We start from the raw sequence: 10,951 nt of genomic DNA on the forward strand, positions 1-10,951 counted from the left end.
GGCTCTCTCCTGCCCTGCCCCTCGCCTCACCTTTAGGCTGCCCCTAGCTCCCGAGATACTCTACCTTCTTTGCAAAGTGTGGTTATCTTGTGTGGTAAAGGAGCAGCACCGGCCTTATCAGCAAGCGTGCTGCAAAGGCAGAGTCTCTCCCACCCACGTCTCCAGACTCAGATACGGTGTAGTTCTTGTACACGGTCAGGTTCAAGGAGCCCTGCTCTGCGGCATCGGACCAGCCAGGCCCGCCTGATACTCTGCAGTGGCTTTTCCTCTTCCCTCCTCCTTGTCCCAAACGCTGGGAGGGCCCGAGCAACAGAGTTTCACTAATATCCTTTCTCCTGAAACTTCCCCACACACAGTCAATAACTTAAGGCCTCAGAAGAACTCCTCAGGCCAGCTCACTCCCCCTCATTTTCCCTTAAGGCCTTGACCTTGGGGTCCTGGCTCACTCTAGCAGGGAGTTCACTCAAGGAAGTTTCTTTACCAAAGGGCCCAAAGAACCCCTGGCCAAGGTGAGCTCTCTGGGAAGGCAAGAGCAGACCCCATTGCTACAAGCGGGGCCAAGAGAGTCAAATCTTTTTGGTATAATCAGAGAACCAATCTGACTTTTTTTCTTCGGCAGAAATAACAAAAGATACCTGGCAGCAAAGGGAGGGGGTGAGAGATGAAGAGAGGTGTCATCAACCCCCAGGCCAGAAGAGCCCAACCCATCAATTGGGATTTAGTTTTGTGAGAGGAAAAGAGAGAAGATAAATAACTCAGACAAAGTATTCTTTCACTTTCATGCTTTCTGTCTGTCTTCCCCACTCCCTAAAACTTTAAGAAACTTCTTTTTTTCAAGAGCACAAATCATCTCAGGGTCACCGATCCAGGAGCATTATAAGTTTAAAAATAAACAATGATTAAAAAAAAAAAAAGCTGACACAAAAGAATACTTGAAGGCTGCCTGATGAAATCAGTGAAAACAGAAACAAGTAAAACACCACGGTTCAGGTTTTAGGCTCAGCAAAGTCACGTTTTAGGTTTCAAAGGCCCAGCACTGTTCCTAGGGAGGGGAGGGACACCGTGGAGGGGGATGAGACTTTTCTCCTGTTCCTTTTAGCAGGAAACCCAGCTAAGGCACCAGGGAGGTGAGAGTACATCTTGCTCTTTGGAGTAAACCAGAAGGCCAACACGCTCAAACCAGCCACGATTTATGGTAAACCAGTTGGAAAGAATGTGGTATTTGTTGATTTCTAGCTCTATAGCCAGGATGGTGTCTCTGGAAGGAGGAACTCAAGTTCACATAACCAGAAAGCATGAATGTCAACTGGAAATCTATTTATGGTTTCCTGTGAGGCTGATAAAGCTTGAAAAATCTGCCCCATGTATAAACAAATTGGGGGTGAGGAGGGTGCATGCCTAGGTTTTCTTCTCGAAGAGTTCCTTTTAGTCTGACCCACGTGGCTCCTTGTCAGATCTTGGCAAGGTGGACCATAGAGGTTTCTCTTTAGCCGTCGCAAAAATTGAATTTAACCTCCCTGCTGGGTCACTGTGTCGGAGCTTGGGCAGAAAGAGCTAGAATCCCGCAGGAAGGAAGTCTCAGGATTTAGAATGCCAGTGTTTTGTGTTTTCCGGGCCAGTGTGTCTAATTTTAAGAAGAAAGTGTTTTCCTTAACATCAGAACCAATTTGTAGATTTGACTGAGTCTCAGCTCCTGGAAACGTCGTCACAATCTGCAGACGGTTGCACTTCAAGTTAAGAGTCCGTGCCACGGGTGGTGGCCACAGTGCGGGAATGCTGGTGTTTTCCACTGCTGTGGGCTTTGCTGTAGGCCCACTGCTCCTTGCTCTTCCTTCCTCCCCCAGGACACACGGGAAGAGTAAATACAGCTGCGTAGCCCCAGGCGTGGTCCCGAGCTTCGGGGGGAGGGCCAGGGCTCTGACCATGCCTTCCGTGTCACGCTCCAGTGTGTATGCTGAGTTCCGTCCCTGTGACGGGGTGGGGGTGAGAGGGAAGAATGTCGTTCAGAACCTTCAGCCCTACAGCTGCAAAAACTTCAGAAAGGGTTCTCCTCCTCACTCCCTGTTCCCTGCAGAACAGAGCAGTGGCTAGAAATGCGGGGTTGGGGGCTGGAGGGAGGAAGGCATCTGCCAAGGCTCACCTTCCACCTACGAGGGAGAGAAGGGCTGGCTACCTACACCTGATCCCCTCTAGTGCTTTAAACTGTCCCATGAGAGACTATGGACCTGAGAAACAAACAGGGTTCTAGAGGGGAGAGGGGTGGGGGGATGGGTTAGCCCGGTGATGGGTATTAAGGAGGGCACGTACTGCATGGAGCACTGGGTGTTATACGAAAACAATGGATCGTGGATCAGCACATCAAAAACTAATGATGTATTGTATGGTGACTAACATAACATAATAAAATTTAAAAAAAAATAAAAATAAACTGTTCCCTAACTCAAGAGATAAGAACCCCACGCGTAACCTGATTCTCACTCGGGGAAATATTTTATCTTTAGCAGGGATGTCCTTGAAGGCCTAGAGGCCAGGCTTCAGAGGTTCCCAACGGACAGCCTGCGGGTGGGGTCCAGGGCGTGCACCTGTTTGGCTTGGCGCACGCATTGGTCTTCTCTTTTCAAATTACTTTCCAAAATTAACAGAGCAGAAGGTATCACATAAATATCTGAACTGCTGCCATTTCTTGAAAAATTAGAAGATCTGGCTCCTCTGAGCCCCAAATTCCACACCACAGTGGTTGCTGTGACTGATTTTAGGTGGGGCTCGGGGTTGCAATTCACCACAGTCCCTACCATTCCCAACAGCCCTGATCTGATCTGTTCTATTTTTACTAAATCTGCCCATATCAGGAAATGGTTTGTCAGTGCTCCGTCACCCCCAATAAATCACAACCACCTGGCTGACACAATAGCACATTTGAATAACCAAGGTCTATCTGTCCCTTGGGTTTTAATCTCCGAATCTCTCCCATTGGGCTCCCAGCCTTGCAGGGCTCCCTTAAAGAGCTGCCTTACCTCCCGCTGGGATATTTGGGTGCCTCCTTATGGCAACAAAAATTAGAACCATGGAAGAATCTGGAAGAAAGTGGTTTTAAAAACCTGAGGCTATGAATGAAACTCTTTCCTTTGCCTTCTGTAAAGAATCAGCATCTCTGACAAAGATCTGTTGGTTGATTTCCTTTTAAAAAACTAAGAGCAGAAATCCTAATTTGAGTTGCTTAGAAGAGACTACTGCAACCTTTATTCTGTCACATTTTATAACAACAGCGGTGGGGTAGCCAATCACTTCACCGTCACTCTGAACCTGGGCAGGCATCTGCCTGTGGCGTGGAGAACTCTCTTTAAATCCTACTTACTGTAGTCCTCTGTGAATAATTTATAGCGAATCACATTTTAAAGTACTGTTCTTGAGGTGACATTCACATCATATACGATTAACCATTTTAGAAGTGGGCGGCTTGGGGGCATTGAGCCCATTCACAATATTGTGCAAGCCACCAGCTCCATCTGGCTCCGAAACATCTTCATCAGCCCAAAAGGAAACCCCCTACCGGTGGGTGAAGCGATTGATCCCATTCTCCCCTCCTCCCTGTCCCTGGTGGTCACCAGTCTTCGTTCTGTCTGTGTGGATTTCCCCATTGTGGGTATTTTATGTGCGCGGAATCAGACAGTGTGTGGCCTTTTGGGACTGGCTCCGTTCACTCAGCAGACTGTCTTTGATGTGTATCCACAGTGTACCCTGTAACAGCTCTTCATTCCTTTTTTTTCTGTGGCGGATTACTGTGAATACGTTCCCATTACTTAAAAAAAAACAATAGAGTACCTGTTTTTGATCCTGGTTTTTTGCTCATTGATTACTTGCATCCCAAGGGTGACCGAGACTTGAGATGCGAGAGGAAAGCAGGTGTTTTCAGCAGAGAAGGTAGGAAGGCACCGGAAGGCAGGGGCATGAATGCACACATCTCCAGGGGTGGAGCGAGAACGGAGCGATAGCAAACACTTAGCGAACTGTTGCCCTTTAAGTGAAGATAGAAGTCAAGTTTCCCTCGGGCTTGTGTCACAAATGGCCTTTCACAACTTTACTTTAGGTTTCTGTAAGAGAGTTTGGCCAAGAAGTCACCAATTGCCTTTCGGGTACCTGCAGAGGAGTGGTGGGAGGATTTGGAAACTGAGTCAAAGATGCAGAGATGTTATCTCCCCCGCTCCCCTGTGTCCTGCTACTAAGGTCCAGCCCACGGAATGGGCACAGCCGTGGGCACATCTGGAGCTCTTACTGGGTCTCCTGCTCTGGGATCTCAAAACAGCCCTCTTTGCCCTACTGCTCAGATGGGGAAGCTGAGGCACAGCAAGGTTAACTAATTCACTGGAGGCGACATGGCAGGTGGTAGGGCAGCCCATACGGAAGGGGTTGGATGCAGTAGGTGGGTAGGACACAGGAAGGTGATGTATTTGCAGGTCCCCAGGCAATTCTTACGTTATGTGGTCCTCAGACCACACTTTGAGAGATATCTGTCATCCTCACCCAAGATCCTTCACTGTCCCTTTTCTCCTTTGGGCATGTTGGAAAAGCAGCGGGTTGCGGAGGCTATTTTCGGCCGGTAAGCACCCGATGAAGGTCACGGGCTCGCAGGCCAAGTGAAACCAGTCCAGGACGGAACCTGCAAAGGGTCTCAGGGGACTGCAGGAGGAGACAGCCACTCAGGAAGGGTCTCCGTAGGGGATGGGGGCTCTGGGTTTGCCGTCCTAGAGGGGCCGAGCCCCGGCAGTGCATGCGCTCATTAATTTTTTAGTAGTCCAAACAACCAGCTTCAGCGTGGAGTCAGCTTCCCCCCCAAAACTGCTGAGTCACACCCCTCTGTCCTGTCTCTCACCTGCCCTGCAGCCCAGGGGTAAATGCAGACAAAGCCCTGGATATGTGCTGCTTAGATAAATCCCAGGAGCCTTGAAGATTCCTGGCTTCTCTTCCAGTAATACTAGGAATGTGCTATGAAGGAGGGAGAAGAAAATTCAAAATCCAAAGCCATTGAAATGCACACCCATCTGTTCTCCTCCCGTGTCACAGGCTAAATGTAAAGAATGATACAGTAAGCGAAAGATTCCCTCAAAAATGGTTTTATTGGGTTAGCAACTCATTAATTTCCGGATCTTTACCTTAAACTTTTTAGTCTAGAAATGTGCTTGAGGAGCATGGGCCAGAGATGGGGTTCTGACATTAAGTTCCTGTTGGATCGTGACCATGCTGGAATCAATTTATTGACTACCTTCCAAAGGGTGACAGTGTGGCAGATTCCAGGTGTCTTTCCAGGCTCAGGGCTGAGGGCCCCGAGCTCCCTGTCTGAGGCTCTTACAGGAACACCCAGCCCAGGCTAGACAGAGACACAAATGGATACAAAAGAAAAATACCACTCATGGGTGACTGGTGATGTTGCTGTGGGGTGTCTCCTTCCACACATTTAATATCCATTCAATATATTCTTTATTCATTTTGTATCTTTATTTCTTTTCTCTTTATATATTTTTCTCTTAATAATACGAGCACTTCTCCCACCTTGTTGAATAGACTTTGGTGACGTTGCCTTTAATGCTACGTGACGTCCCGCACTCTGGATGCGCTGGAATTTATTGGACTTTTCCTTTATTTTTTTTATGCTGAAGTAGTTTCCACAAATTTGATTTTTACAGATGGGCGTCCTTTTGCAATTTTTGAAAATTACATCTTTAGTGGATTACTACATCTGAAAATAGTGCATCAAAAGTTGTGAATTCTTTTAGGACTCTTGGCACATCTTGCCAAGTTGCTTTCTGGAAGGGCATTCTGGGGTGTCCCACCTGCATCATTTGCAGGTGCTCATCAATTAATCTTCTGTGAGCAATGCATATTTTAATTAAAACCAAGACAAAAAACTTTTTCAACTTGGTGAGTTGAAAATGGTTCCCATTTTTATATATGTTCTTTTGATACAAAGGATGAATGATTTACATATTTTTCTATTGAGGCATTGGTGTTTTTCTTACTGATTTTAATATATATGATTAAATAGATCTATTAAATTATAAGTTATATATATGTAATAGATTTAATTTTATATTTATATGTTATCAAGGCAGAATGAGTAGAAGTATATTAGTCCCTTGTTTTTAGAATTTGTTGAAAATAATGTTTCAGGTTTGTCATTTGACTTTTCATGTTTTTGGTGATTTTTTTTTAAAGAATTTATTTATTTGAGAGGGAGAGAGCACGAGCAGGGGCTAAGGGCAGAGGGAGACGGAGAAACAGACTCCCCGCTGAGCAGGGAGCCCAGTGCCAGGCTCTGGGATCATGACCTGAGCCAAAGGCAGAAGCTTAACCAACTGAGTCACCCAGGTGCCCAGTGATTGTTTTTGATATGAAGTTTTCAGTTTTGTGTAGTTAAATGGGATTTTTCCCTCTATGATTGCTTCTACTTTTTTTTTTTTTTTTTGGTTAAAGCGTCCTTGTCCATTTGGAGTCTTAATTCTTTAATCATGTTTACCTTCTCTCTTTTTCTTTTTAAGATTCATTTATTGGAGGGCCGAGGGACAGAGGGAGAGAGAGAGAAAGAATCCCAAGCAGACTCTGCTGAGTGGGGAGCCTGACATGGGGCTTGATCTCAGGACCTGAGCAGAAACCAAGAGTCAGACGCTGAACCGGCTGAGCCACTCAGGCGCCCCCTACCTTATTTCTTATCAGTTAAAAAATTTGTTTGATTCTGAATTTTACTTTATTTTTCTTTTTGGGTACGTAATATGGTGTGAGATTCCAATTTGATTTTTTTTTTTTTTTGTCCCCAAAAGAGCCAATTTTCTCAGCCCGTTTGTCTTCTGCAGCTGGTGTGGATTCTCTTCTCACCTCTTGGCTCAGGCCGTCCCCTGATTTTACTGTCACTGTAACATGAGGTCAAAGCCCTCCTCTCCCGGCCTCAGTCCTGGAGAACTTCCACCGGGTGCCCCCAGTAACGCCCCTTCCGAAGAAGGAGGCACATGGGCTACAGGGGGACCTCGGCGGGGGATAGGGACGGGCGTTTCCCCCGAATCCTGACAGCCCGCACGCCCTCTCACTCACTTGGCCGGCGTACTAGAAAATACCAAGAGGTAGCAAAACAGAAGGGACTTGGGACATCTCGGTGCCTGTAGGCTGGTCAGACTCTCACTCTGTCACTTGTCTGCCAGGCGGGATGAAGTGGGTCAACCTGTCATCCGTAGGTCAGCAGACAGAGCCTCCGGAGCCTTGCCCGTCTCGTCCCACCCCCGTCAGCAATTTGATCCGTGGGAACTGGAGTATGTATTGCGTGCACTGTGGCCTACTACCCACACAGATCAGTGGCTGCAAACACTTCAAAGGCCAGACACTAGCCAAGTCTCTGTTAGCCTCCCTGATCTAGGTGTGGTCAGGGTGTTGCTCTGCCTGGCACTGGGACTCTGAGCAGTATTACAACACAGAACTTAGCGCACGGCCGCCTCACGGCTCACAACCACCCCCGAGTCCTTGCTGTGACTCAGGAGGCCCTCCCCGCGCTCGCCCCTGCCTGCTTCTCCGACCTCCCCTCCATCACCGCCCCTCTTGCTCAGTCTGCTTTCAGCCACATGCCCTACTCAGCGTTGCTTCTGAACACCCCCCCGATTCATTTCCCTCTGCCTGGAACATTCTCTCCTCAGGCTCTTAAGGCCCCGTTCCTCACTTCATTCAGGTTACATGTCCTCTCAGAGAGATCTTCCTTGATCACCCAACTTTAAAAAACAACAACAACAAAAAAAAAACAGCCTGGATCACTCTCAATTCTCTGCTTTATTTTTCTTTATAGCACTTTGTGTGACATTTTACACACCCATAAATACACACCCTCTTGTTTATTGTCTCTCCCAACTAGAATGTATGCTCTGCAAAGGCAGAAACATTGAATTGTTCTTCTCTACGTTTCCTCACCTGGGTCGGTATCTGACAGAGTAGATATCCAATGGTTGGTAGCTTGAAAATTTCAAATGTGAATACCATAGTTGACATAAGTCCAGAGAAAAGCTGTCATCCAAGCACCCAGCTGTAATAATGTACGTTATCTAGGGCCCTATGATGATCACAATGGGAAAATGGCCTTTATTCCAATCTGCAAAAGACTGTATAAGAATGAACATTCCAGAAAATATTACTTAATGAGACTTATGCGTGAGGATCTTGCATAAGTATTAGCTGATTAATCCTCACTAAAGCCCTTTAAGGCAGACATTATCTCCATTATCACAGATAAGGATCCTGAGACTGTAACTTGCATGATGACATATTTATCGAAGGGATGCAATTCAAGATCTCGTATCTGACTCCAACAGCCAGGCTCTTTTCTGCTCTGGTGCACGCCTTCCACGGAATATCATCAGAGATGCTTAACATACATTATCCATTCGGAAAAAGAGCGCTCAGATGATGTAACCACTAGCACAGCTCCTGAGGGGTACAGCTTACCCCAGGTTTTCTGATACCCACCCAGCCCAGAAAGTGACAGCATAAAATACATAAAGCTTAAAAGACCATGGGACATGCATGCCCTTCCCCTAAGAATGAGTGAGCTCCACATCTTGTTACACTACAGTGGACAGAGTTGTTTCTGAGGTCTTATCTTCCAAAGGTGGTAAAGTTTTTGGAAAGAGAATAGCAAGAAAGCTGGTTCTTAGACAATATATATTCATTTGCTCATTCAATAAATATGTATGGAGTGCCAACCATGTGCTAGGCACAGAGATGAGCACTGGGGACACAGTGATGAATAAACAAGGGAGACACTGTCTTTGGTCTCACGGATCTCATAGGCCAAAAAGGATCTTTGTTAAAATGATGCTGCCACAAATTTCATTTTTAGGACTCAAGAAATATTTATGGACTACTTACCGCGTTTCATGGTTTAAGAGGAGGGCATAAAATAGTGAGCGAAGCCAGACACAATTCCTGCTTTCATGGAGCTTACAGTCTCATGAGAAAGATATTAAATAATAATGTGCACATGGTGATGTGAAATCCTACAAATAGTGGAAACTGGCTTCCTTAGATTAGGAGATTTCTGCTTGAGGAAGTGCCACTGGAGCTGAGATCTGGAGGACACATAGAGGGTAACTAGGCAATGAGTGGGGGTGGGGGGGGAAGAGAACCCTCCTGGCAACTTGAACAGCAGGTGAGAGGATCCTGCTGCAGAAGGAACGATGGCGAGCAGGAGGGACAGTGAGAGAGGACTGAGTGTCCGGAGAGCTGGGAATAAGGAGCGCCCTGGTTTCAGGTGGGCCTGAGCCTGGGCCAGGAGCAGCCCCGGGGGGAGGGGGAGGCTGGCGTATCTCCCCAGCCGGCCTCTGGGTTCACGGTCTTGGAACTGCAGCTCCTCCATGCCCGAGACACGGAGCCTGGAGGCAGGGAGGCTCAGGGCATCAGCAGGCAGGGGGAAACTAGATGATCCCTAGCGTCTGCAGTAAAACCAATGCTACGCGTCCAGGGACAGCTTCCCCGAACTCTCCAGAGTGCCCAGACTCAGCAGTGGACCAGAATGCTGTTTTTGGGGTCCCACTGAACTGGATTTAAGTTCTTCATCTGTTACCAGTTAAGTTTCTCAGTCGGTAGGAATAAAAATATTTCCTTTTCCGAGTTCTTGTGAGAATCAAATGAGATAAAGCATTAAAGCCCTGAGCACGGGGCCTGGCTCGGGGCGATATTCGGTGAGTAAGAGCTGCTGTTGTTCTTCATCTGTCGAACGGAGACAACGGGAGTGCTGGTTGCCGCACACGGTTCTGCAGATGCCCGTCTGGATTGCGTGGTGGGAACGTCAGGCCGGGCCTCCTCTGCGCAGTCCCGGTGCTCATTTTAAGAGCCAGGAGCCTACTTCTCCCGCTGTCGCCCGTAGGAAAGCGGGGCCATCGTGCTCAGAATCTGCCCGGTGCACCACGTGCATTCCTTTACAAAAGCGCCCTCTCCCTTTTCTCACGTTTCCAGTGTCTGGGGCCCCTGGCGTTTGGAAACCCCTGCCCACGCCGGGCCGGGCAGCCCCGCCGCAGCAGGCGCAGCCGTCACGCCCACCCCGGGGCCGGCCCTGCCGCGGTGCCCGCCGGCTCTGCCCGGGAGGCCGGGTGGCGGCGGGCCGGGCCAATCAGAAGAAGTTTGGCCCTCTGCAGGCGCCGTCCGCTCACTAGGAGGCGCTGCGGCCGCCGCGGCTGCTCCCGGGGCCGGCGCGGGCCGGAGCGCTGGGGCTGGCGGCCGAGGCTCGCGGCCATGGAGTGGGCTTCCGAGTCGGCGGCCGTGCGGCGGCACCGCGTCGGAGGGGAGCGCCGGGACGGCCCGGCGGCCGCGCCGCAGCCGGGGAGCGAGGCCCCGGCGCAGGAGCCCCCGGAGGACGCGTGCGGCGGCGGCGGCGGCGGCGCGAGGACGCGGAAGCGGAGCGCGGGGGGCGGCGGCGCGAGCCGGGGCGCGGGGACCGGGCTGTCCGAGGCGCGCGCCGCGCTGGGGCTGGCGCTCTACCTGCTCGCGCTGCGGGCGCTCGTGCAGCTCTCGCTGCAGCAGCTGGTGCTGCGCGGGCCCGCCGGCCGCCACGGGGAGTTCGACGCCCGCCAAGCCAGGTACCCGCCGCTCCCGCCCGGCCCGCGCGTCCGTCTGCGGCCGGGGCCCGGGGCTGCGGCACCTGCGGGCGCCCGCCCCCCTCCTCCCCCCGGGATCGCCCGGGCTCGCCGGCGCCCGCGGCCGCACGTGGGGCGGGGCGGCCCCGCGCGTCCCTGCCCCGGAGTCCCCGTTTACGGCTGGCGGAGCTTGCCTTGCCCCCCTGCGAAGCCGGGAGCGCAGCTGGGGTGGGGCGGGGGTGCCCGGGTCGGGGCGGGGGTCCGGGTTGCGCTGGCTGGGCCGCCTCCGTTCTGCCCCGCTTGCCCTTGGAGGGTTGGTAGTCGTCCCCCGTCTTCTGGAGCGACTTCCACTT

General features: G+C 50.4%; 1 protein-coding gene and 1 long non-coding RNA gene across 2 annotated transcripts in view; one reads left to right on the plus strand and one right to left on the minus strand.

Annotated features, from left to right (window-relative positions):
• Positions 1–864: 864 nt before the first annotated feature.
• LOC144379981 (uncharacterized) lies at positions 865–3,961 on the minus strand. Its single transcript, XR_013443599.1, has 2 exons — positions 3,823–3,961; positions 865–1,967 (listed from the first exon to the last, which is right to left on the minus strand). It is a non-coding gene; the product is annotated as an uncharacterized LOC144379981 (long non-coding RNA).
• Positions 3,962–10,139: 6,178 nt separating this feature from the next.
• ERMP1 (endoplasmic reticulum metallopeptidase 1) overlaps positions 10,140–10,951 on the plus strand; it is a 41,493-nt gene continuing 40,681 nt past the window's right edge. The window contains exon 1 of the mRNA XM_036084166.2: positions 10,140–10,601. Within this exon, the coding sequence (XP_035940059.2) occupies positions 10,258–10,601 (344 nt within the window). The 5' untranslated portion in view covers positions 10,140–10,257. The remainder of the gene's footprint in view (positions 10,602–10,951) is intronic.

Source organism: Halichoerus grypus, chromosome 14, assembly GCF_964656455.1.
Source record: "Halichoerus grypus chromosome 14, mHalGry1.hap1.1, whole genome shotgun sequence".
In the NCBI taxonomy this organism is placed as follows: domain Eukaryota; kingdom Metazoa; phylum Chordata; class Mammalia; order Carnivora; family Phocidae; genus Halichoerus; species Halichoerus grypus.